Genomic DNA, 27,434 nt, shown 5'->3' on the forward strand with positions numbered 1-27,434 from the left:
CAAGAGAGAAAGTCACAGACATTTCTGTGAAGACTTGAGATAGTCCTGAGCCACAAGACTAGATCTAAAGCACTGTGAGATTGTGTTCTAAACAGAATAATAAGGGAAAGAATGTGCAGGGTTAAAACCATTTGTACCCAACATTACACTGAAAGGAATTTCCTGCCCCACCACTTAGGCTGTGTCTACAGTTGCATTCCTCTTTTGAAAGAGGTATGCAAATGAGGGAAATCAAAAATGTAAATGAGGTGCATATTTGCAACCTCGTTTGCATGTTCTAATTTCTAAAGAAGATCTTTTGAGGTACCAGCTATTCAAAAATGAAAATGAGGTGCCAGCTATTCAAATATGTGCCTCATTTTCATTTTTGATTTCCCTCATTTGCATACCTCTTTTGAAAGAGGAATGCAACTGTATACGCACCCTTAAAGTTTTAAGTGATTGGAAACAAAGGCTGTGTCCACCCTAGCCCGAAACTTTGAAATGGCCATGAAAATGGCCATTTCAAAGTTTACTAATGAAGTGCTGAAATACATATTCAGCGCCTCATTAGAATGCCAGCAGCCGCGGCACTTCGAAATTGACACGGCTCACTGCCATGCAGCTCGTCCAGATGGAGCTCCTTTTTGAAAGGACCCCAGCAACTTCAAAATCCCCTTATTTCTATCTGCTGTTAGGAATAAGGGGATTTCGAAGTTGCCGGGATCCTTTCGAAAAGGAGCCACGTCAGGACGAGCCGCACGGCGGCGAGCCACATCAATTTCAAAGTGCCGCGGCCGCCTGCATGCTAATGATGCGTTGAATATGTATTTCAGCTCTTCATTAGTAAACTTCAAAATGGCCATTTGCATGGCCATTTCGAAGTTTTGGGCTAGTGTAGACATAGCCAAAGAATTATTGGAGAATAGGATCTCAAATGAACCTAGAAATGCATGTGATGTAACAACAAACCTGGTGAAAGGGTTGTAGTAAGTTACAATAATGACTTAAATTCTGTGGGTCAAATCATCAGCTGGTGTAAAGACAGGATCTGGCTCTGGATCTGAGAGACATTGTGGGTCAAAGCTGCAGCAAGGCCTTATCTGGACCTGCATTTTTACAGAAAGAATTTGTACCAGGTGAAATTTGGAGGCCAGTATCTGATATTTGCCTCTATGAGCCAATCGTGGTCCTATATTTTGAATTTCTGAGCCAGCTTTATCATTGCTTTTTTCCTTGTGTCCCCGTGCAAAATGTATGGAAAACATTATAAAATCAGATTGCTCTCTTTATTTCCACTTTGCTAACATTTAGTAAAGAATCAGATCTCCCTTCCCTTTGCCCCCTTCTCTTACTGATCTAGGGTCTTGTATGGTTATGGTTTGAAACACAAATACCTCCAAAGAGAACAACCACAACAAACAACAAAATTACAGGGGTTCCTTGCAATAAAATATCTTAATTGACCGGTGTTTTCAACAGTTAAAGAACTCAATTTAAGAAAGCTCTGGCTTTCATAAGCGGGGCCATATGCAGCACCCACACATTCCATGTATTTTGACATAGTCTGGACCTGCAACAAAGCCATAGGAACTGATAAGAAGATGACTAACCAATATTTTGCACTCCTGAGTGTCTCCCAAAGATGTGAAAGTGCCTTTTGACTATTTACCATGAGGACTCACAACACGGCCAAGATGTTAGTATCATTATCTCCATTACTGAGGCACAAGGAAGTTTAGTGAAATTCCAGAGAACATAAGTCTGTGGCAGAGAAACAAATAGAAACCAGTCTTTCTAATTTTTAATTTTGTGTTTGCCAATAAATAAGCTGCCTTTTAGTAAATTTAGCTGACTTAAAATACTATGATGACAGGCACCACAGTATTTAAAAAATGGCAGATAGATACAGACACACAGGCCATTTCTACACAGGCCACACACGGCCCGAAATATGCTATTGAGGCACGGATGCAAATTCCCCATGCCTCATTAGCATAACGTCACGTGATTTGGAGTCTGGAAGACCGTTCTTCCGGACTCCAAAATGCCATGTAGAAGCGCGGCCCTGGGGGTCTTCCAGAAGGAAGTCCTTCTTCCGGAGGCCCCTTCTTCACAAAAATTTTCAGGAAGAAGGGGCATCCGGAAGAAGGACTTCCTTCCAGAAGACCCCCTGGGGCCGTGCTTCTACGCGGTGTGTTTTGGAGTTCGGAAGAACGGTCTTCCGGACTCCAAATCACATGATGTTATGTTTATGAGGCACGGGGAATTTGCATCCATGCCTCATTAGCATATTTCAGGCCATGTATTACCATGCCACTTTCGAAGAAAATGGCCTGTGTAGAAATGGCCACAGAGTCTATGGCTATACTGGTGAGTTCTTTTGACAAAACTGGAATTTTGTTGACAAAACTCACCACCCGTCCACATGCAAAATGTGTTTTGTCTGTTGACAAAACTTGACACTTCTGCCAACAACCTTCTGCCTTTCCCAGATGAGGAAGAGCACCTTTGTTGACAAATTCTGTTAAACAAAAATCTGGGTGGATGCTTTCTAGAGGTCTTCTGTAAACAGACAGGGCTTCCAGGACATTGGGCAGCCCTGTCTGCTGTGCTTCCAGTTGGCTGTTTCGTCGAGACCATGATGGGACAGTCCAGCCACTCTGTCAACAGAGCGGATCACTCTTTTGATCCGCTTTAGTGTACAGCAGCACTTTCTCAACAGAAGTTTTGTTGGAAAATCTCTTCTGCCAGAAACATCTGTTGACAGATGCTTCCAATGTAGCCGTAGTCAGAGAGAAGAGCTTTAAGTCTTGGGTGTCAGGGAGTGAGGTATAGAACTCCTTGGCTGAGTCTACACTTGCATTCCTCTTTCAAAAAGGCATGCAAATGAGGTAGATTGAACATGCAAATGAGGTACAAATTTGCATATCAGACACCTCATTTGCATGGTCTTATTTCGAAATAGCTTCTTTTGAAAGAAGAAAACCAGTGTAGACGCTGCTCGTTTGAAAGTAAACCCCATCTTCGAAAGAATCCTTCCCATTAAAAAAAAAAACCTTCTGTTATGGGAAGAAGGATTCTTTCAAAGATGGGGTTTACTTTCGAAAGAGCAGCGTCTACACTGGCTTTCTTCTTTCAAAAGAAGCTATTTTGAAATAAGTATATGCAAATGAGGTGTCATATATTCATTCTTTCTGTTTTATTTGCATTTTCGATTTACCTCTTTTGCATACCTCTTTCAAATGAGGAATGCAAGTGTAGACACAGACCTTATGTTCAGTGCTTTTAGATTTGGAAATAAGAATGATGCTAAAATGCAAATAATTGACTTCTGTTAAGCCTCATCTTTATTTTCCAGATTTAGCTTGAGCTGTATTTTGTAGGTTTACCCACAGCTTCTCTGCATGCAGGGTTTAGTGCCATTCTGTTTACAAATAGCTTTCAGATTTGAAGCTGTGGGTACAGCCTGACTTAGGTAAAGAGGCCAAATAAGAGCTATGCTCACTATAGCTTCTGAATGTGGGCGTGTGTGTATTTTGTACTCCATTCCATGCCATCAGCTTCTCAGGGGAAAGTAGTACCTTAGGTTGTACTGACACTCGCCCTTCACAGCCAGTCTGTGGCAGTTACCACCCTTTCACGTGCCAGCCCAGATAACTAATGCTACATAACAAAGAAATAAAAACTTCTGGAAAGGATGCAGTAGCCATTAAAATAAATGTTGCATCAAGTAAAAGGTCAAAGAAGTCAAGTAACCCTGTCACACATTGCAAAAATGACTCCTTTGAATACAGCTGAAGCTAAGTAACTACACAATGCAATCATGTGCTGATTCATTTTTTTATTTACAACATACAGAGGGTTTAATCTTTACTACATAAATAGGTCTACTCAGATAAGTAGTTCTTCCTCGCTTATTCTAGGGCCAAGTCCACTCTTCCTTTCACCTGGGTAAATCACAAACAACTGCACTGAAGTCAATCCTCGAGGACAGCAGCTTCTACCATAGTTTGTACATTTCTGACTGAGCACTGCTTGCCTGCTGAGAAGCAGCATAGGACCATAGCTGTCCTGGGACACAGAGCAGCTGAGGAACCCGCCCATATGTTGCCAATGCAGAACTGGATATGGACCTGAACCAGAACATTGGATCCTGAATTCCTCAAGCTCTGGAGAAGTTCAGGTTCAAATCTGGATCCCAACGCCCATGACCTGAGGTGATTGTTATATGTAACTTGTTTCCCCTGACTGGTGGAGCCTGAGGCAAGATTGCAAATTGGAATGAAAATATAAGGATGTAGCTGTGATGGAAGGGTTTCCAGAGCACCTGCATGGACACAGGTATACCTTTCCCCTTTTCCTCTGGTCCCACCTTGGAACTGAGATAGGCTGGTACGAAGCTGCCATAAAAAGTCCTTCTCTGGATCTGTAGCCTTTAAAGTGGCACAACCCTTTTCAACAAACCCCTAAAACTTCCAGGGCTTCAGCTTAACATGCGATCAGGTTGTTTGCTTTCACAAACACAGATTTCAAGCCCAAAATGTAAAAAAATAAAGAGAACATCTTTCTTGTGCATTGCAGGAGGATCTTAATACCCCCCCCATAAAAGCAGCACAATCAGAGTGTGTGGTCCGAGTCTCGTGTGAACATTGATCCCAGTGCAAAATGGATATGACGAGTGTTAAAGCAGGCATCCACTTTGCTCCATCTTTGAAGAGGTGTAAATGACTGAACACAGAACAAGGACAAGACAGATTCAGGCCTAATGTTTATCTAAGGCCTGGTCTACATGTAAAATTAGATCATCTGGCTGCGTTCTCAGGGATCTGTGGGTTGCTTACCTCTTGAGCACCACAGGCAGGTCAACCTAACCCCTAGGCTGATGGAAGACTTCTGTTGATCTGGCTACTGCCCGCAAGACAGACAGACTAACTACAAGCTGAACCTCTCTAGTCCAGCACTCTCTCATTCAGCAATATCCGTAATCTGGCATGATTTTAGTTAGCAGGATGACCACTTACCATGGATGTGGACAAGTATCCCAGTTTACAGCCACCAGTCCTGGCTCTCAGTGTTCTGTACTGTTCTTTAGCTCTAACTTACACCTAAATGTCTTCTAAGAGCCTAGTAAGCAGTGAAGTGTTGGTGATGCTGCTAGACAATATTGACCTCCTGTGGTCCGGCAAATTTGTTTTTCCAAATCTCTCGTTTGGCATCAGTCAGGACCCCACGGTGCCGGACTAGAAAGGTTCAACCTGTACAGCAAAGGAAAAACCTCTTCCATTGATATAAGAAGCCAACCGCAGCTGTAGTCTAGGCATGCCCTTAATATGAGACTATCTTGGGGAACTGACAGTCTGGCCACCCAAGACCTATGTAGTACTTGGGAGGCCAAAGTCTTATAGCTGGAATCCATTTCAGATGGAGATGGAAATAAAATCCAAGTTCCAGTTCTGAGTTAATGAACTGGCATCTCTAGCTAGAGTCTCAAAGAGGGCCTGACCTCATGAGACAAGAACGCCTCCTTCAACTCACACTGGCTTCAACATCTCCTTGGCCTCTGAGGATAGGAGAAGGAGCAATGGGCTTAAACTGCAGCAATGGAAGTTTAGATTAGACATTAGGGCCATGTCTACACCAGCCCCAAACTTCAAAATGGCCATTTCGAAGTTTACTAATGAAGCGCTGAAATACATATTCAGCGCTTCATTAGCATGCGGGCGGCCGCGGCACTTCGAAATTGACGTGCCTCGCCGCCGCGCGTCTTGTCCCAACGGGGCTCCTTTTCGAAAGGACCTCACCTACTTCGAAGTCCCTTTATTCCCATCTGCTCATGGGAATAAGGGGACTTCGAAGTAGGTGGGGTCCTTTCGAAAAGGAGCCCCATCAGGACGAGCTGCGCAGCAGCGAGGCGCATCAATTTCGAAGTGCCATGGCCGCCCGCATGCTAATGAAGCACTGAATATGTATTTCAGCGCTTCATTAGTAAACTTCGAAATGGCCATTTGCATGGCCATTTCGAAGTTTGGGGCTAGTGTAGACACGGCCTAGGAAAAACTTCCAAACAGTCATGGGTGGTTAAACACTGAAATACGTTACCTAGGGAGATTGTGGTATCTCCATCACTGGAAATACTTAAAAGCAGGTTAGATAGACACCAACTGGGGATGGCCTAGATGGTGTTTGGTCCTGCCAGGAAAACACGGAACTGGACTTGATGACCTCTCAAGGTCCCTTCCAGTTCTAATGTTCTATGATTCTATCTGTGGGACTGGATTTTTAGGGCTCAAACTAAATGCCATTGAAGTAACAGAAAGATATTCCATACCACCAAGGGGCAAAGTATCATCCCCTCAGTCCCCTTAGATTTAGGGCTTGTCTATATGAACAGTTAATGCTCAGGAAATTGGGGTGTAAATTGCCTTCACATCACTTGCCACACAGTGGCTACGTCTACACGTGAAGCCTACATCGAAATAGATTATTTCGATGTAGCAACATCGAAATAGGCTATTTCGAAGAATAACATCTACACATCCTCCAGGGCTGGCAACGTCGATGTTCAACTTCAACGTTGCGCAGCACCACATCGAAATAGGCGCTGCGAGGGAACGTCTACACGCCAAAGTAGCACACATCGAAATAAGGGTGCCAGGCACAGCTGCAGACAGGGTCACAGGGCGGACTCAACAGCAAGCCGCTCCCTTAAAGGGCCCCTCCCAGACACAGTTGTACTAAACAACACAAGATACACAGAGCCGACAACTGGTTGCAGACCCTGTGCCTGCAGCATGGATCCCCAGCTGCCGCAGCAGCAGCCAGAAGCCCTGGGCTAAGGGCTGCTGCACACAGTGACCATAGAGCCCCGCAGGGGCTGGAGAGAGAGCATCTCTCAACCCCCCAGCTGATGGCTGCCATGGAGGACCCGGCAATTTCGACGTTGCGGGACGCAGATCGTCTACACGGTCCCTACTTCGACGTTGAACGTCGAAGTAGGGCGCTATTCCGATCCCCTCATGAGGTTAGGGACTTCGACGTCTCGCCGCCTAACGTCGAAGTTAACTTCGAAATAGCGCCCGACACGTGTAGCTGCGACGGGCACTATTTCAAAGTTAGTGCCGCTACTTCGAAGTAGCGTGCACGTGTAGACACAGCTAGTGAGTGTCTTTGTGGACCTGACTGCAGCACATTGATTATTCTGTTGTGTGCTTTGGTCGACCTTGCTTTGAAGCTGGAATAGGTAACAGTGCACTAGGGAATTTATAGTGTCCAGCAGCAGAGTCCACATGGTCCATTAGCACAGTGGGTCTCCTCCCAGGGCTTATCCCTGGGGCGGGGAACGATTCTTTGAGGGGGTACATCAACTCATCTAAATATTTTCCTCATTTTACAACGGGCTGCATAAAATGTGCTAGCAAAGTCAACAGAAACTAAAAGTCTAGAAGTCAATGACATTTTGACACAAATATAAGTACAATATTTCTATTCCAGTTGATTGTATAATGATGTGGTAAAAATAAGAAAGGAAGTTACATTTCCATAAGAGTGCCCTGTTACATCTACGTTTTTATGTGTGATGTTGTAAGCAAATTGTTTTTAAGTGAGGTAAAACTTGGGGGTACATAAGACAAATGAGATGCCTGAAAGGGGTACAGCAGTCTGGAAATGTTGAGCACGACTGCCTTAGGTCACAGCAGGCAAGTGCAAGGTACATTCATGCAGAGCTTGCTGTGCTCTAACTGATCATACAGATGAGCCCCTAGGGGAAAGTGCCTATAAAGCAGATATCTTTTCCAAGCCAACTGCTTACAGCATCCCTGCTTAGCTGCCTTTCCTGGCCAAATCCTGCTATTCTTATGCAGGAGGAACTCTCAGTGTGGCAAAACTCAGGCAAAACTAACCCTTGAACCCTTAAAGTCAGTGTCGTCCCCCCCCCCGCAAGCGGCGGCTGAAGGATTTAGCACACAATAAACACAGACAGGAAACACCCTTTCTCTGTATCAGTGAAGATCCCCTGTGCTTCCTTGAAAAAATCCTTTGACTCCTGCCCTTCTCCTTGCAGGCCTGACCTTGGCAGGAAGGCAATTTGCTGCGTGTGCAAAGGGGATTTGGAAAAAGGAGGCACCCCCAGGAGGCCAGCACTGGAAATGGGAGGTGTAACTTGCAGCAAATTTGCTGCCAAAAGACTATAGACAGAGTTACGGCTGCCCAGGGTGGCCTCGTGCCCTTCCAGAACAGGGAGGTTGGCTCCATTTAATCCTTAAACCACAAGGTACAGAATTAAAGGCCTGTCTGTGACACGGCACCACCACCCCACACACACACCTTAACTCTGCCTCTGTGGAGACAGCAATCACCTGTGGAGCTACAGAGAGTTCTCTGTGCTCAGTACAATCCCACTGGAGCATGACTAACCCAGGGTTGCACAGTCCCTCACATGTCAAGGCCTAGCGGTACTGATCCAGGGCATGCTGGAGGTGGGGGTAGCACAGATCTCACCGTCACTGCCAGGGACAGACAGACCAGGAGGCAAGCAAATAAAGAAATGGGCAGCAGCGGATGTAAGAAGCCAGGGGATGCAGAGCACCACATTTTGGCAGTGCACGGGCCACGTGGCTTTGGCACACTGCCACTAGGATGGTGCCCCAGCCATAGACCCAGCCATGCTCTGCCCTGAGTCCCCACCTACTTGCTGTCTTCCCTCACACCTCTGCTCTTCCTCTTCCCTGCCCCTCCGTCACGGCTCAGGCCTCTCTGCTCTTTCCAGATCAGAGAGAGGCAAAGAGAGGGGAATCTAGTGGGAGGAGGCAAAGAGGTGGCAGGTGGGGGGACCTCAGGAGGGGGCAGAGTGGGAGTGGGGCTGGGGCTTGGTGGGCGGTGACACACGGGGGGAACCTCAGGGGAGCAGGGTAGAGAGAGGGTGGGGGCCAGTGACCTCCCACTTCTAGGAAGCTTCCAGAACGCAAACTCAGCCTCCCCAAACACAAGAGTCACATGACATCCCTGGGACTGCAATGGTACGTTGCACTTGCCTCACAGTCCCTTGCTTATTCTAAGGGCCCCAAACTACTCCCTTGCAACAGCCTTCACACACTGCCATGTACCCTGCCAGTCCTCTGGGCCATGCTGTTGCTCCAGTTAGTGGGCATGCATCCCAAGGCTCAGTCAGGATTGTGTACAAAGGAGATTTGTGTGTGTGCAAAGGGGATGTCTCAGAGGAATTCTCTGGCACTCATTGGAGGTGCTTGCCAGTTTACAGACCTACAAAGCCATTCTAACAAGTTTTTTAAATGTTGCCCCCGATGGTAGTGGAGATGAAAGCTGATTCATTAATCTGGGGCAGATCAGGGCCGTTCTCTGAGCCACCAGTATGTGCAAAACACATCCAAAGAATTGGACAAAGGTAAAATCTTTCATGTCTTGGCATTGAACCCCCCACTCAATAATCCAACATTTGTACCCTCTACCTTGCCCTGGCAATTTCCAAGACAATCTTCTATGCATGGGGACAGGCCAGATTAACTCTTCTGGGGGCATGGGGTTGTTATAGTTTCTGGGGCTCCCAAGCCTCAGGGCTAGGGATAAAAATTAGGGGCTCAGCATGTGGGAGAGGACTTCAGATTGGAGCAGGGGGTTGTGTGAGGGTTCTTCTATGCAGGAGGGAGTGAGGGTTCTGACTGGGAACGCAGGCAAGGCTTCAGTCTCTGGCCCAGGGGTTTGGCGCGCATAAGGGACTCAGGGCTGAGGCAAGGGTTCAGGTGCAGGGTCTAGGCAGGAAGTAGTGAGTGGTAGGGGGCTTAGGGCTGGACCAGGGGGTGGGGATGCAAGTTCTGGGCAGGAGTTTGGGTGCGGGAGCACTGAGGCAAGGGGGTTGGTTTCCGTACACTTACTTGAGGCAAGTCCCCTGTGGCATATGCCCTCGGGAACGGAAGGTGCAGGTGGCTTGGCACACTGCCCAGCACTTGCCCACAGGCACTACCCCCCTCCTAGCTTCCATTGGCCATGATTCCTGTCCAATGGGCACTGCAAGGGGGGGCAATCTGCGGGAAACAGAAGCACGCAAATGGAGCTCCCCAACACTTGCAGCCCTCACCAGGGGCGCTGTGAAGGGAGAATGGCAGCACACGGAGCAGAGCCGCATCCCCCTCACCCCTCAGGGCTGTGGTGGCTACAGACCTGGGCTATGGGGTCCCCACAAAAAGCTCAGCACTTTTGGTGGCCCAGAGATTTTTTTGGTGGGGCTTCCCTTGGTTCAGCTCCCAAAGCCCCATCTTAATCCAGCCCTGCATGGGGATGTGAGAGCACGTTGAAAAATTGCCTGATAACCTTAATTATGGGGTCTCTAGATTTCCTTGTTAAGAGCAGTCACCAGAGTAGCCGAGCCAGCCAGCCTCGGAGAGCACTCGCACAGCTTTAGGGGAAACAAAACCCAGCCCCTTAGCTGAGAAGTGGTCAGTGTTTGTACAGTGCTTTGAACATGTGGTGTGCCATTTAAGTGCCAGAGTCTAGTACCAACTCCAGCCCCCTCCATCTACCCCCTACAAACCTCCTCCCAGCCCCCTACACTGGGGCACCCTCCAACTTCTGCCCCCTCCAACCCCGCAAACTTCCCCCTCCTGTTTATTCATCAGTGTTATGATGAGGCACTGAGGGCACCAGGCAAGGAAGGCAGCAGGTGGAAGGCAGAAAGAAAAGAGGTCGTTAGTGTGGGAATCTGAGGGGGGATTTATTTCTCCAACATTTTTTAGGCTTTGTTATTAACAGCCTGGTGTAATTGGAAGCTGGGAATGCTCAGCACCAAAAAATCGATGGCTGTTGAATTCTGAGTGCAGCAGCAGCAAAACAACAAGCTCTGTGCAACAGAGAGGTGAATATGAGACTACCGCGCAGAGTCCGTGTGGTAAAGGGGTAGAGTAGGAGCCAAGGCTCAGGAAGTGCTGGGTTACTGTGGGCTACTGCCAAGCTTCCAGAGTCAGCGTGTAGCGTTGCAGAATGGGCATCCATCTTTCAGTAACTATTGAAAGCAAACCTGACAATTTCCATAGACTACGTCAAGAAAAGGATATTGTGTCAGGTTGGGAGAATAAAAATCTCCTGAAATAGTTTCAGTCAGAGTGGGAAGCCCTAAGGCTGGGTCTACACTAGCAAATTCTTTTGGAAAATCAGGCCTTTTTTCAAAAGAACGTGTGGAGCGTCTAAACACAAAATGTGCTCTTTCGATCCAAAATTGAAAAAATGTGTCTCTTCTTCCAGAAGCCCTCTTCCACTCCTGGATCACGAAGAGCACCTTTTTCCAAAAGATTCTTTCAGAAAAAAACATGTATAGCTGCCCCACGGGGGCCCTTTTCTCAAAAGGGCAGTCCTCTTGGTGCTGGATTTTTCAATCCCTGGTCTGTTCTTTTGAAAGCAGGGGGGCTGTGTGGCCACTCTCTATTGAAAGAGTGGATTGATCTTTTGATCCACTTTTTTTGAGTGTGGATGCGCTCTTCAGAAAGATTTTTTTTCAGAACAGCTCGTCTGGAAAAATCTTCTTTCAAAGATCGCTGTAGTGTAGATATAGCCTAACTGTGGGGCTTATCTCAATCCCATATCTAGGTAGGTTTCTTCCATGAAGCATCTATGGATTCCTTACATCCCTTCATAGAGCAGAGGACATTGTCTAGCATTCCCTACTCAATATCCCTTTCTGGGTGCCTTGTTTTGCCCCTGTGACCCACCTTACATTACTTTTTTCTTTCTTTGACCCTGGCATTAAGTTGATACCCTTGTTTCTTTTGGCTCTTGTACTCTTTTGAAGGGGAGGTCTTGCTTATTTTATAGGAAGCATTGCCTTTTTGAGGCCTCTGCTCATCATGGGGACCAACGAGGTTGGATTTCTCCACACTTGAAAAAATACAATTAAGTCCTTTCCTCTAAGGAGAAATCAGAGGCAGGAAGTAGCTGCTCAGGAAGTGCTGGCAGAGAATTTCCTTTCTGGAAAGGGAAATTGGCTATATCCTGGAAGAATTTTCAAATGGATGTAGGTAACATGACAATAGTCCTTAGTCCAAAATCCTGCCTCACTGAAATGAATGGCAAAACTCCTGTGGTCTCCACTGAGAGTGAGGATCTCAACTCCAGTCTTAGAACCTTCAACAACCACACCAAGTACCTGAAACTTTTATTGGATGTGGTTCTCAAAGGACCTGGGTAATGTCTTTGTGTAGTTGGGGCCTACATGACCTTGCCTGTCCTCCTGCCATGGGGTACTCCTGAAGTACTCCTGAAATACTGAGCGGCTCCTGGTGAGATGGTCAGCACTCTCATTTGCCCCTATGGCTCCTAATTTTGGGCAGGTATAGGCTTAGAGGTTTCATCATGTGGCAATGTTTTAATTCAAGATCTATCTTTAATTATTGGAGACTCCCAGATAATTCATGAAGTTGACATCCTACTGACCACTGGGAAAGGAAAGCACTCAACACTATCTGGCTTTTGGTCAGATTCAGGGAATGAACAGATTGAAAAGAAACCCATAAAATAAATTCGACCCTCTTGAGATGCCACTGTCAGGGCCAACTAGAAACTTCCTATTTTTCTGAAATGAAAGCTTGGACTCTCAGGCATTAAGACAGAGACTTCGAACAGATCTCATCATTCATACACAGCTGTGAAAATGTAGGGAGAGATGGATTAGATTTCTAGCTTTGCCACAAACTTCCTGGGCAAGTCACTTAACCTGTGACACAGTTTCCTCCATCTGTGAAATGAGATGAGAGTGGGGCACAGTCTGACTGATTTCATTTATATTTGTATGTAAATTATGTTATGATCCTTGAGTGAACTTGCCAAAATGCCACGAATTATTACGGTGGTAATGTGGCCATTCCAATCACTACCCTCCTGCCTTCTAGTAAAGAACCTTCTACAACCTTTGGGGAGGTGGAAACTTATCCAAGGCATCACTTCAATACACGTCAAACCCTTTCAGTGTGGGTAGAAGCAGTGTCATTAAAAAGTTACTTTAAAGCAATAAATCCCAAACATTTAGGCTGGATTTGTACTATTGCTGGGGAAATTAAACACTTTTTTCTAATGACTCATCTGGGGATATGACTATAAGCCAAATGGATATCTTAGCACCAGGATGGCTCACCTCTGTGCTTGGCCTTCATCAGCAGCATGGAATGCATGACACATCATCAATTTAACACAGGGCCTTCTGCAGTGGATTGGTTATATGATATTATGCAACCCTGAGGTTTAAGACTAATATAGACTATAATGAAAACAGACAGCCCACCAAACTTCTTTTCTTTCAAACCCCTTAAAAACAGTTCTTCCATTAAGCCCACGGAGGTGAGTTTATCATCTAACGCAAACCCTGGCCACTAAATCTGCACTTCTGGATTTCTCACTGCTTTAAAATAAAGACAGCCTAAAGAGCTTTCAGTGTAATGTACTGTATAGGGAAGAGTACATTGGTACTTCGATGGCTCTGGAGCTACAGTGTCCAATACACTCTCTGTTCGCCACAGCGTAGTGTGGTAAAATGCAGCACAGGAGAGCCGCACACATTGGGTGCCCCTCCAGCCACTCTGTGCATGCGTCTCACTACATGGTGGGACAAGTGTGTGGTGGCAGTGATGAAGGTGGCTGCTCCAGCGCCAGCAGGTTTCATCCCGGACTGGCTCATGCAGTTCCAGCTGCAGCGTGGCTTCAGCCCGGGGCAGCACACATGGCGGGTGGCTCTAGCTACAGCGTAGCTTCAGTGGCGGGTGGCTCATGCAGCTCACAACTTCAGCCCGAGGTGGGGCGGGGCAATGCGGTACAGCTTCAAGTGAGTAATCTCAGCAGGAGCCTGACTGTGGGAAGAGGGGTGGCCCCTGCCTGGGAGGGCGGGGACTGTGGTGATTGGTTAAATTTCTCTTGGACACCACTGTGTCTAGAGTCTGAACAAATTCCTGTTACTACTACTAAATCTTCTAGAAACCAAGACATATATTGCTTTGGCAATGTCGTTAAGAAAGAAATCAAACCTGACAAGCCTTTACAATTAAATGCGGTGGTTTTATTCACTAAAAGTGCTCTCATAAATTAGCCAGTACTGAAATTTAGAGTTATAATTTTATTGGCTCTTGCAAAGAAATGAACCATTTATGGACCTAATCTGCCATCATTATTTACAAGAGCAGAATAATCTCTCCTAGTAGAGTTAGTTGAAAAATGGATCCTATTTTTTTTCAAAATCTCATTGTTGTTTTTGAGGTGTGGGGTTTGATTATTTTAATTAACAGGCTAGATAAATACATGTCATAGATGGTTAGGTTTTGCTTGGTCCTGCCTCAGCATGTGTGGCTACACTTGATGACTTTTTAAAAGTTTCTTCTAACACTACATTTGTATTATTGATAACATTTTGAAATGTTACCTAAAAGTTTTTTCAAAATTTTCAATTTCAAACTGCTCACCCAGATCTACTTAACTGGTAGGAGTGATTGCTTTGAACGTTCCATGTGAATAAGAGTTGTTCAACTGGGCCATAATTGCAGGTTCATGATAACCAGCTCTCCATTTTTATTTTTAATTTGAAGTGTTTGCTAAATGTGGTGGGCTCTGGAGTCCAGAGTCCATTTTATGGAATCCAAAATCCACTCATGCGACAAAAAATACTGAACTTTTTGTGACCAAAAGATAATGAACAGGTACTGTCCCAAATATAATCAAATTCTTGTGTTTGACTCCATTCATAATAATAATCATAGAAAGGTAGGGCTCAAAGGGACCTGGAGAAATTATGAAATCTAAATCTCCTGTGCTGAGGCAGGGGAAGCAAAGCTAGGTCTTCCCTGGCAGGTGTTTGTCCAACCTGCTCTTAAAAATGTCCAGTGATGGGGACTCCACACTTCCCCTTAGACCGGTGTTTCTTACATTGTGTTCCACGGAACACTGGTATCCTGTGAACAACTCGATTGGAAAAATACACTGATGGGATATATTTTCTGTTATTAAAAGCAAATGCAGTGCTACTTCTTCATTGCTAGGATACCTGATTAAATTACTTATTTGGTTTACTGTATATGTTGCTGTTTGTTTTTTGGTCTAACAACAATTTTTGAAGTAAATTTCCATAGGTCTTCCACATTAAAAATATTATTGGTTTGTGTTCTGTGGTCTCAAAAGTTTAAGAAACACTTCCTTAAATGACTATTCCAGAGCTTAACTACCCTTATAGTTAGAAAGTCTTTCCTAATATTTAACCTAAATGTCTCTTACTGCAGATTAAGCCCGTTACTTCTTGTCTTAGCACTAGTCAATAATTCCTACCTCTTTTGATCAGAAGATCTCAAAGCATTCAGAAGGGGAAGTTACTGTCATTATCTCCATTTCACAGAAGGGAAAACTGAGGCAAAGTTACACGTCTAAGGTCATCCAACAAGCCAATGATAGAGCCAGGATGAGTACACAGGTCAGCAGAACCCAAATCCAGTGCTCTAGCTTAAAGATCAAGCTGCCTTACACCAAGCTAATTACCCCCTTGACAGCTTAGCTCAGCAGCAAGACAAAGCTAATACACCATCATTAAATACATTATTATTGTTCAAGATGGTCTCCACCACTTAACAGCCAGAAATAAAAAAATTCAAGCCATCACTGACAAATAGCAATAAAGAACAAAACTCGACACCCCTAGCTACAGCCAATCTTTGGATTTGGAAAAAAATCCAACCTTTTTAAGAATTTATAATTTAAAACAGGAGTGTCTGACCCGCAGCTCTTGAGCTGTGTGCTTCTCTCTGAGCAATGAAATGTGGCTCCTGGTTGGAGCTGCGACTCCCCTGTTCTGCTTTCTTCTTATTTACTCACCTACCCCAAGACAGTCATGCGCCTGTTCTGCACAAGGCCTGGATTTCATTTACTGCTCATGGCCAGATACAGTGGGACTGAGTAGCCCTCACCCAGCACTCAAGACTTGCTCTTGAAACAGGAGATTTGTGTTCTCCTCTGTTGATTTTATATGTTACCATGGTGGTGGGGCTGAAGCTACCCTGGCAGAAGATGAGCTCTACTAACAGTAAGGGAGAGACTTGGGTGGGAGTTTGAAACATTTGAAAATTTGTGTAGAAAAGCGAATCAGCACTTGCCATTGCATTTTGAAACCAGCGATGAAGAAAGTTCAGGTGAATAATGTGTCACTTGTACAAAGTAGCTCCAATTCTCATCTCATTTGTCATGGTATAAATCAAGAGTAGTTCCCATAAAGCTAATCCAGTTATTAGGCTGGTATAAAACTGAATAGGCACCAGGGAATGGATCACTTAATGATTACCTGTTCTGTTCCTTCTTTGGGGCACCTGGCATTGGCCACTAATAAATGACAGAATACTGGCCAGGTGGACCTTTGATCTGATCAGGTATGGCTGTTCTTATGTTTGGGACAGATTCATCAGACGTCACTGCAGGAGGGGTCTCACAAATGTATATTTAAAAACATACATAGTTTTTAACTGCTTCACTGCAGACCTTCAGTTCCAGGCTTCATACTGTCTCATTCCAGTGAACATCACTGTAAATCACAATGGAGCATTTTGTGTGTGATTACTCACAGCACAGGCCTAGGAAATGCAAATTCAAGCTCCTACTCTGCTGGATTCAGAGCAGAGTTTTTCTCCCCAGGCCACTATGACTCAAGCAGAGGAGGAACTAGAGTATGCCACATTCCAGGCCCCACCCCTAATCAGCCCCGGTAGTCAGTCTCTCTTGACTTCTGACCCAAAACCTTCTGGATGAAAGTGTCATGCTGACTGAAATAGCCTTGCAAAATGTTTCGGCTTTGATGAATCAGCATTTTTAAATCAAAAGATAATTTCAGTGAAAATGTTCTGACTAGCACTACTCATCTACATCCTGACTATGCCCATCTCATTCAAATTATCCTGAGATTTCACTTCATTCTTATGGATTTGATAGATTTGAGCCTGGCCTGATGCCTCTGGGCCTTAGCTATTTCCAGTCAGAGTACATATCCCATAGAACTGGAAGGGACCTTGAGAGGTCATCAAGTCCAGTCCCCTGCCCTCTCTGCAGGACCAAGCACTATCCCTGACAGATAATTTTTAAAAAAAACATATTTTCCCTCGACCCTTACATGGCCTCCTCAAGTACTGAGCTCATAACCCTGGGTTTAAAAGGTCCATGCTCAAACCACTGAGCTACCCCTCCCTCTCATGCTAGTGTATGTCAATGGCAGACACATAGCAGCACTGAATAGCAAGGCTGACCTCCTGTATAAAATGAACATCGAGTCCTGTGGTACTTTAAAGACTAATAGCTTTATTTTGGCATAAGTTTTCATGGGCAAAATCCAACTTCATCAGATGCTTAGATTGCAGATAACAGACTAACATAGCTACCTCTGATACTTGAGTTCCAGATGGTCACAGCATTTCACCCCATGATTTCTGCATCAAGCCCATAAATTTCGTATTAGCTTTGAAAAAGCATTTCAGTTTTGCAGAAACTTCAAGGAGCAGCAACAAAACGATCAGGTTATTGTGCCATCACTTGCTGTAACTAATCTAAGGCTATGTCTACACGACAAGATAAATTTGAATTTATTAAAATCGATTTTATATTGCTGTTTTTTCTAAATTCAGTTTTGAGTATCCTCACTTCCCACAGGCGCCTAACAAATTTGACATATTGCTTCCACACTGAAATCACCAAACATCGACTGTTGCAGTAGTGCATTATGGGACGCTATCCCACAGTTCCCTCAGCGCCGCATTCTGAGCCAGGAGCAGCAGTGCAGCCAGTTTTCTGGGTCCAGCAGCTTGGGGGACCTGGGAAACTGACAGCGCAGCAGCCTTGGTCAGTTTCCTATCTCCTACTAGTACTGTAAACCCTCCACTTAATGGACTAACTGGGCTGTCTGTTCTTCCCCAGACTCCCTTAAATGTGAGGGTTTACTCCCCTTCCCCACAGACTCCACCAGCTCTAGTCCCGCCCCAACATCCCCCCAAAAACAACCGCCTGAAAGCAATCCCCCCAAAAAACACCTAAAAACATTTCAAACCCCCCAAAACTCTTTTCAAAAATAAAAAACAACAAAACAAAACAAAACAAAAAATCAAAAAAACAAACAAACCCCAAACCTGCCACTCACCAGCTCCAGTGGAAGATCTGGTGGAGAAATAAACTAAAAATGCATTGCACTTGAAATCATGGGTTCTAAGCTGGAGTCAAACAGAACTTGACCTTCAGGTGGTTTGCATTCTGTTCTACGTTTATAACCATAGCACGTGTAACTAAAGCAACAGAGGCATCATGTGGATTAATGGTGTCAGCTATTTCAGTGTGATCATAGACTCATAGGACTGGAAGGAACCTTGAGAGCTCATCAAGAGGTCATCAAGTCCAGTACCTTGCACTCATGGCATCTAGACCAGCCTTGACAGCTGTTTGTCTAACCTGCTCCTAAAAATCTCCAATGATAGAAATTCCACAACCTCTCTAGGCAATTTATTACTGTGCTTAATCACCCTGACAGTTCAAAGTTTTTTTAACGGCCAACCTAAACCTCTCTTGCTGAAATTTAAGTGCATTGTTTCTTGTCCTATCATCAGACGTTAAGGAGAATAACTTTGTTCTCCTCCTCCTTGTAAAAATCTTCTAGGTAGCTAAAAGCTGTTATCATGTTCCCTCTCAGTCTTCTCTTTTCCAAACTAAACAAATGTAACTCCAGTTAGAAAAACTTTTTTTTTGTTCTGGTACTTGCCAATACTAAGTACTGGCACCTTGGCAGCCCCACCCATGGGATTGGGTGTGGGGGAGAGGTGACTTGAACAAACCTAACTTGTCTAGATAATTTTTAATTTTGTTCTTTCCCTATTTTAGGTTCTAATCCCACCCATTTTCACTGGCGTTCAGTATCCAAATGCTACCAACTTTTTTTGTGGAAACCAAAACAAAGAAATCATTAAGTACCTCTGCCAGTTCCACATTTTTTGTTACTGTTTTTCCCTCTTCATTGTGCAACAAGCCTACCCTGTCCTTGGTCTTTCTCTTGCTCCTCATGTATTTTTAGAATGTTTTCTTCATACCCTTTTACATCTCAAGCTAGTTTGAGCTCATTTTGTACCTCAAGCTTTCTAATTTTGCCGCTACATACTTGTGTTATTTGTTTATATTCAGTCTTTGTAATTTAATTTAGTTTCCACTTATTGTAGAACTCTTTTTTGATTTTTGGATCATTCGAGGCCTGCAGGGCAGTCTCTTGCCACACCTTGTATTTTTCCTATGCATTAGAATGGTTTGCTCTTGTGCCTTTAATAATGTCTTTGAAAAAAACTGCCAACTGTCTTCAATTGATTTTCCTTCTAGACTTGCTTCCCATAGGATCTTGCCAATCAACTCTTTGATTTGCTAAAGTCTGCCTTCTTGAAATCCATTGTCTTTATTTTTCTCTTCTAGTCCCTATACCATTCCATGGAACCATGAACTCTGCCATTTTATGACCACTTTCAACCAAGTGGCCTTCTACTTTCAGATTCTCAACCAGTTCTTCCCTATTTGTTAAAATCAAATCCTCCTCCCTGATAGCCTTCTGCCCCTTCTGGAATTAAAAAATGTGTCTCCAGTGCATTCCAAGAGTTTGTTGGATAATCTGTGCCCTGCTGTGTTATGATATCTTGACTAGACCTGAGCTGTGTCTACACGTGCACGCTACTTCGAAGTAGCGGCACTAACTTTGAAATAGCGCCCGTCGCGGTTACACGCGTCGGGCGCTATTTCGAAGTTAACTTCGACGTTAGGCGGAGAGACGTCGAAGTCGCTAACCTCATGAGGGGATGGGAATAGCGCCCCACTTCGACGTTCAACGTCGAAGTAGGGACCGTGTAGACGATCCGCGTCCCGCAATGTCGAAATTGTAGGGTCCTCCATGGCAGCCATCAGCTGGGGGGTTGAGAGATGCTGTCTCTCCAGCCCGTGTGGGGCTCTATGGTCACCGTGTGCAGCAGCCCTTAGCCCAGGGCTTCTGGCTGCTGCTGCTGCAGCGGGGGATTCATGCTGCATGCACAGGGTCTGCAACTCGTTGTCGGCTCTGTGGATCTTGTGCTGTTTAGTGCAACTGTGTCTGGGAGGGGCCCTTTAAGGGAGCGGCTTGCTGTTGAGTCCGCCCTGTGACCCTGTCTGCAGCTGTGCCTGGCACTCTTATTTCGATGTGTGCTACTTTGGCGTGTAGACGTTCCCTCGCTGCGCCTATTTCGATGTGGTGCTGTGCAACGTCAATGTTGAACATCGACGTTGCCAGCCCTGGAGGACGTGTAGACGTCATTCATTGAAATAGCCTATTTCGATGTTGCCACATCGAAATAGGCTACTTCGATGTAGGCTTCACGTGTAGACGTAGCCCTGGACCTAAATCAGCACCACTAGATTCTGAAAACAGTTCTAATCAGTAATATATGCTAAAGGAAAAACAGAACCAGGGTTCTGATCCATTCTCTATAGGAGCAAGTTAGTTATGGTGTCTAACAATGCCTTCTGTTTGCAGCACTTCAGCTGCATCCACACTACGAGATAAATTTGAATTTAAGGCACTTAGCTCAATCTTACCAGGTGACTGTCTTCACTGAAAATACCATTACCTTGATTTAGGGTGAACTAATCTTGAGATTACAAAATCGCAGTTACCTGAGGGGTATAGCGTCAAGCTCAAATTCAGAGAAATTTGCTGTTGGAAAAATAGGATAATAATAATGACTTTCTTGTGGGAAAACATGCTGTTGAATAGCACAGATTGCTCTTCGTGGGAGATACTATAGATCATGTCTACACAGCAAAGTTATTTCAAAATAATAGCTGTTATTTCAAAATAATTTTGTGTGCATCTACACAATGCACACACTATTTCAAAATAAATTCAAAACAGCGAGCACATTATTTTAAATTTCGTAATCCTCATTGCAGGAGGAATAATGCCTATTTCAAAATAGATATTTCAGAATAGGTGCAAGGGCATGGAATAGTGCTGTTTTGAAATAAGCCATAATGGTGTCCATTGGCACTATTTCAAAATAGGCACTGTGTCCAGACATGCTATTTTGAAATGCTCTCTTGTGTGTTGCGGTTTTATTTTGAAATAACATTTTTCAGAATAACACTGCTGTGTGGATGCATCGATTGAGAGGTTTGTTCAAAATTTTCTTGTGGGGAAAACCTGCAATAGTTTCAATTAATTGAGGGATGTTTTGTAAAACAAAAGTAGAACCTTTGAAACCCCAACCTGTTATAGCTGTCTAGACTATGCAACTAAAAAATGAGATGAGAAATGGCACTTATTTATCTTTTCATTTTCTTTGATTTCATTATGCCTTATTTTGATGAACCTCTAGTATAATATGGCTTGTCATATAGTTTAGATATGCTTTGACTGTATTTATTTAGCTTTATATGCATATAGGATTATAGTTGTACCGTAATGAAGCTTTTGCTGCAGATATATGGATTGAAGTAAAAATCAACAAAACTAACTCCAGTACCTTTAGAAACCTACTGGGTTTTTCCATCCTTAAATTTTAGGAGCCTTCTGGATTGTCTCACCAATTTTGCTAATCCTAGTATCCTGAAAATTCATAGGCTTCCCACCTGCAATCATTGGCAAAATGCACTAGAACTTGTTTTGAATTGCTGTTGACTTTTCCATGCTCTTGGCTGGTGGTGGGCATCTGGTTAAAATGAGGCTTAGGCACTAACCTTACTGAAGCCCCAGCTTGTTCCCAGTTTGGTGCAGACACCTGTTAACAGTCCAAGCACGGGTTATAATATTTATTCCTGATAATTTTTTTGCTCGGTTCTTTAAAGTGCATATGTGCCCAATGAAAACTCCTGCCCCGCAACCCCCAAATTAAACTGAGATTGGTTCAAGCCATGAAGCTGAGATTTGAATCCAAACTTCCATATATGTCAGATTCAGGGTTTTGGTCCAGCCCATCATGATGCCAAGGGCTATGTGCAAAACGTAGAAGAATACCTCACCAGAGGGCAAGAGGGTTCATATTCCTGGGTTTGTTTCAGGTCTTTCACTAACATTAAACTTCTCCTTCTTGTCAGTCTAATGGAGTTTTGCTTTGGACTGTGCACTCTTGGAGAGAGGCATATGTTATATCTTACTTTAATAGCATTTTTGGGAATCAAGTTTTTGGGTGGAGAGTGATGATGAAGGAAAGGAATTTACAGGGCATTTATGTAGCCTGGAGCTAAGCCTAGAGGCTTGGACCCCACCTTGGAACAAGGGTGGAGCAGATTTTTGCCTACCCAACGGCACGCACAAGCCCACCACCATTTGGGACAAGGTTAAATCAGTTCACAGTCTGCCAATTGCATTGAATTTAATGTCTCCCCCGCTCAGGGAATGTCAATACTGCTTTCCTGAACTCCGCCTGTTATATCTAGAGGAAAGGGGATTAGCATTGTCTTCCACCACTCGCCCCAGGAAACATGATATCACACTTGAACAAAAGCGGGAAAGCTGACAGATCTATTGAGATGGGTGTGACTACAATACACACCTAACTGGTCAGACCCTGTGGAAAGGGCCATGACTGGCAGCTCTTCGATACAGAACTTAAAGGAGCACACTGTCCATGTTTATCGTTAATCGGTGCAGCTCGCTTTTGTTTTTCATACATGCATATGACTTCATGGATTTGACTTGCTTCCTGTAACAATCGTGTGTAGACTAGGAGCTGGCCTTAAAAAGGGAGACCCAGAGTTCTGACTCCAAGAAGGAGTGTAGTGTTTTCCCATTTAGATAATGAAGCCCTCTTTTTCATTCTCTATATACAACCTCTTCAGGCGCAGCCTATCTGCCTCTAATATGTAAAGTCAGTTTTGATTTGAAAGCTAAGTAGGATGCATTGTTATGCATCTACCTCAAGCAGGCAATCCACAGAACAAAAAGAGGAATATACAACCTAATCCAACAACAACAATAAACATACCCCACTACATTTTATGTAAACTTTCTGGTCTGCATATAGTCCCATTTCTAGATACTAAAAATTCCCCAAACCTTTGGTTGACTATTCATCCTATTTCTGAATGTTTTTGTGAACCATAAATTCAGGAGACTGTAGACCATGTTATGCTTCAGTGAAAAATTATATGTGCTTTTGTTACTACCGTCTGAGGTTCCCTATCAGAATCTGCCACTATATACCACATTGGGCTATCTCTAGGTAAAATGCAGAGCCATAAAAATTAGAACAGGAGCTCAACTTCTCGGGATGAATAAAAATCTGGGATTGTGGTTTGAATCCATTGCTAGGTTTATTAAGTTTATGCTTGTATGTTATAGGAGGGAGATTGCCTAGGAGCAGGTCAGATGAAAACACCAGCAGTATAAGCATATGTTGCTCTGCTGAGAGAGAAGCGCATGGAAAGAAGCTACTGCTCAGAATAGTAAGGGAGCATATCTTATATGAGTAAAGCATCTCTGACCTCAAGGCTCTTCACTCTGTGAAATAAACTTTGCATTAATAAAATCATGAAGTATATGCTCACTAGCAGCGGGAAATATGTACAATTAGGGTAAGCATACAAAAAAGAGGACACCCCTGAGAGGGAGTGTGTCTGAATCAGTATCTACCAACTTACGTTGTGTTAATGTACTATCTACACTATAACACATTAATACAACATGAGTTGGTAGATACTGATACAGATACACTCCTTCTCAGGGGTGTCCTCTTTTTTTGAAAGGTCAAATGTGGTAACCCTAGTACAATTGGCACTATTTTGACAAGCAACTTATGTCTAGTAATAACATTGTTGAGACAGATTTGTTTTAAAAACAGCGTTTATAATGAATCAATCCATTGCATTGAATGCATATTATTCAAGCTTCAGTGTCCAATAATTAATATCTATATTCAACAGCTGGAAGAGTCTTTCTAAAATACATATTATCTCGAACACATCCCATGTTTACCTGTTAGCTCGTGTTGCAGCTCTGTAGTTGTGAAGTGGACCACCAGAGTCAACATTTACCATTGCTTTTACAGAAGCTTTGTGGTGATCATTTCCAAACGACTGGCTCAGAGAAAATGTCAGCTGGCCTCAGCAAGAAATCTGCACTGTGGTGTTTTTGCGACTAAACAGCAACTAGACTGAAAAGGATTTAGCTATGCACTCAGCCAGCCTCTGACAGAGAATTAGGACGTAACCCTGCTTCCCTCACCAAGATGAGAGATCCTTATTTATGCAAATAAACCCACTGATGTCAATGTGCGAATTCAGTCAGTAAGGATCAGGCCCTTTGTCTGTACATTGCGTGAGAAACAGCATGCACAGCACATTGGCAATGTTAGCTCAGTAACTAAAGAAAAGTCTTACCTGAAATCATTAGGCTGAATCCGCAGAGAATTAAACGTGCTAAAGAGTCCATGCTTTCCAAAATATATCCATCCAGTTTCCGCAGCAGCTCATAGGGTTAGGAGTAGGCTTTTAATGGGGCAGACCTGGGTTATGTTTCGCTTTCATGGCATGAGAACTCTTGTTTACAAGTCAGCGGCAAGAAATTGCAGTGCTGGTGTGGGCTATAACAGTCTCATTGCTGTCTGAGTACAGGGAGTTTAAGTTCCTTTTTCCTGTTTCCTTTGTAGATTAGGATGGGAAAGGCAGGATCTTAAAGGCATTTTGTATCAACAGGGCTGAGAGGCACTGCAAACCCTGGCCATCTAGCAATACATCATAACACTTATCAGAGGCTGTTGGAGAGGCATGGGTTTGCTCGCCGAGAACTGGCAACGGGTCACGGTCAGCAGTGTCAGGAACAATAGTGGCATCCTCCAGTGGGCGGAACAGTGAAAATAACAAGTTCTCCATGCATGGAACAGCATGTGGAAATTGTCTTCCAACCGCTGCTCAAATCATAGATCTGCTAATCTCTCCAGAGGTCACTTTACACTTCAGCGCTTTCAGGATGTGTCACAGGGGTTGACTCACCATCGCACTGCCTCCTGCTGGTCGTGCTGGGAATTTGCTCAATGACCTCCCAGTGAGGTGACTCACTGCTGTTCTGTTCTGCTCTGCTCTCTGTCTGGACCTGTGTCGGTCCCGATCTGTGGTGTCCGCCTTGGGGCACAGCCTTCTGGCTCTCTCCTCGGGCACGTTTGACTTCCCAGAGGTAGGTGTAGGGCCTCCTCTGCAACTTCTATGTTCCTCAGAAACTCTTGCACCTGTTCCTTGAGGTCCCTCAGGCCCTTTTCCTCATTAGCTGGGGACTTGGCCACAGTCTCATGTCCCTGGATTCATCAGTACCTCTTCCTGGGTCCTCTGAGGCCCAGTTCCTTCAGTTCTCTCCCCACTACCACCACCTTCTCTGGGGCAGGGGAGATCTCTCTCTGCCATGCCCACGAACTGCACTGGCCATCCACCTAGACACTCAAAGATAGTGCAGGGCAGATGCCCCGTCACAGAATACAACAGTCTTTTCATGTACATATGTATTTAATCCATGGAGAAGGTATTTACTGCAAAGCATCTACAATGCAAACATTAAAGAGAACCATAACAAAACCATGTCAAATCCAACACAGCAGCCAAAGCCCAGAGCTCCCCAGCAAACCACACCATTGCTTCATGCATTTTACTTGATTTGGTTTTTTCCATTCCAAGAGTGGAAACAGACTCAGAAATTTGATGTGAATAAATCACAATAAGAGTTGTTTTGACTTCAGTGGAATACAAATACCACAGCACTCAAGGGACCTGGGAACAAAGATAACACAAAGAATCAACAAGATAAAAACCTAGAAAGTAAGCCCACATGAACAGAGTCACATTAATCCTACATGTGGAGAAGTAGCACTCAGACAAGTTGGCATAATTACAGATAGAGGGGATTTCCTATTTACAACCACTTGACTAAAAATAAACTCAGGTTATTGTATTCGAAGAGACTGTTGTCCTGCCAAGATGCTGACACCCAGAATGACACTTCAAACAGAACAATCAGTTCCCAGTTTCTTCTCAAAACTAGGTTGTGGGGCTGGTTCTGCTTCCATTTGAAGACACTAGGAAAACTCCCACTGACTTCAATGGGAATACAGCTAGATCCCAGCATGGGGTTTGCAAAGGTCCCTGGATGCCTGGAAACACAGCAGAGTTTGTGCACATCACGGATTAAGCTTGCAGCAGGCTGTCTCAGAAGCTGTTCCCTCATCACTGATGTTCCTCCATCAAAATAACAAATACAGGCATATGGTACAACTCCCTGAGACCAAGACCCAAACCTAGGCTTGTGTACCACTGAAACACCACTGAAGTCCACCTGAATGGGGCCTTCAATGCTGCATGTTGGGGGTACAGCTCCCTGTGGGCACAGAGGTGATGGCATCATACCCTTTAGTCACAAACAGGACGTGCATCCCTTTTATTCTCACCCTAACCCTCTGATTTGTCAACCTTGATAACTATTTTTGGTTCTCTGTGCCTTAAATATTGAGTCTGTTCTGGTATGGCTATGGTCTGAAGAAGAGGGTCTATCCCACGAAAGCTAAGACTAACACGGCTATCTCTCTCTTACTGACTCCAGTTGTTTGTCAGACTTTATGCAATGACCAACTCCCCACTCTTCGAGTTCCAAGCTTGAATATCCCCAGCGTAAGGTCAGTGTAAAGTTATTTGTTTAATTATTTATTTTCTTTTGATTTAGAATAATAAAAAGTGCCCTGACCAAACTCTCAGCACCTGTGAATTATTTAACATTACAAGATGCAGTAGAATCAGCTCCCCTTCTTCACCAAGGAGCAGTTCATAAGGTAACACCCACAGCCTCATACAATAGCCTATTCTTGGCAGTCACTCAGTAACAAGTAGGACAGCTTCATGTCACCCTCCTATTTGATCAGCCCAGTTCTGGAGCCACAGCTCTTATCACAAAGGGGGCAGGTGTTAGTAGCTGTTGGAAGGGTAGGGGGCAGTTTTTGACACTCTTTTCTTCTTCTTTGCATGTCCTCATCTGCACTGCTGGCGGGACCTCTCAAATTGTGCCACCCCCTCATGGATTACTGCTCTCCACTTGGGACAGTCTTGGGCAAAGTTCTCCCAAGTGCCATCAACACTGATGCTGCAGTTTTTCATGTGTGCCTTCAGCATGTCCTTATGTCACTTCAGCTGGCCCCAAACGCTGCTCTGTCCTTCCTTCAATTTGGAAAACAGAATCTGTTTTGGAAGGCACCAATCAGACATCTGAGCCACATGACCAGTCCAACAAAATTGTTGATGAACGATAATGGCTTCAATGCTGGTCATGTTTGACTCTGCCAGGATGCTAGTGTTTGTGCACTTTACACCTACGTGTTTGACCCACTCTGCAAAAGAAGGTGGTGTTAAAATTCATCTTGCTTCATCAGAATAAAATTCCTTATTTAAAGGGGAAAAAAAAGCAAAAATTGGTTTGCACC

At 44.3% G+C, this 27,434-nt stretch overlaps 1 protein-coding gene across 6 annotated transcripts in view; it reads right to left on the reverse strand.

Annotated features, from left to right (window-relative positions):
• Positions 1-24,689, reverse strand: part of TEK (TEK receptor tyrosine kinase) — an 86,043-nt gene extending 61,354 nt beyond the window's left edge. For all 6 annotated transcript variants that reach the window (XM_074994709.1, XM_074994706.1, XM_074994707.1 and 3 more), the window contains exon 1: positions 24,361-24,689. In XM_074994709.1, the coding sequence (XP_074850810.1) occupies positions 24,361-24,412 (52 nt within the window). In that variant the 5' untranslated portion in view covers positions 24,413-24,689. The remainder of the gene's footprint in view (positions 1-24,360) is intronic.
• Positions 24,690-27,434: the final 2,745 nt, after the last annotated feature.

This window comes from Carettochelys insculpta, chromosome 5 (assembly GCF_033958435.1).
Source record: "Carettochelys insculpta isolate YL-2023 chromosome 5, ASM3395843v1, whole genome shotgun sequence".
Taxonomy (NCBI): domain Eukaryota; kingdom Metazoa; phylum Chordata; order Testudines; family Carettochelyidae; genus Carettochelys; species Carettochelys insculpta.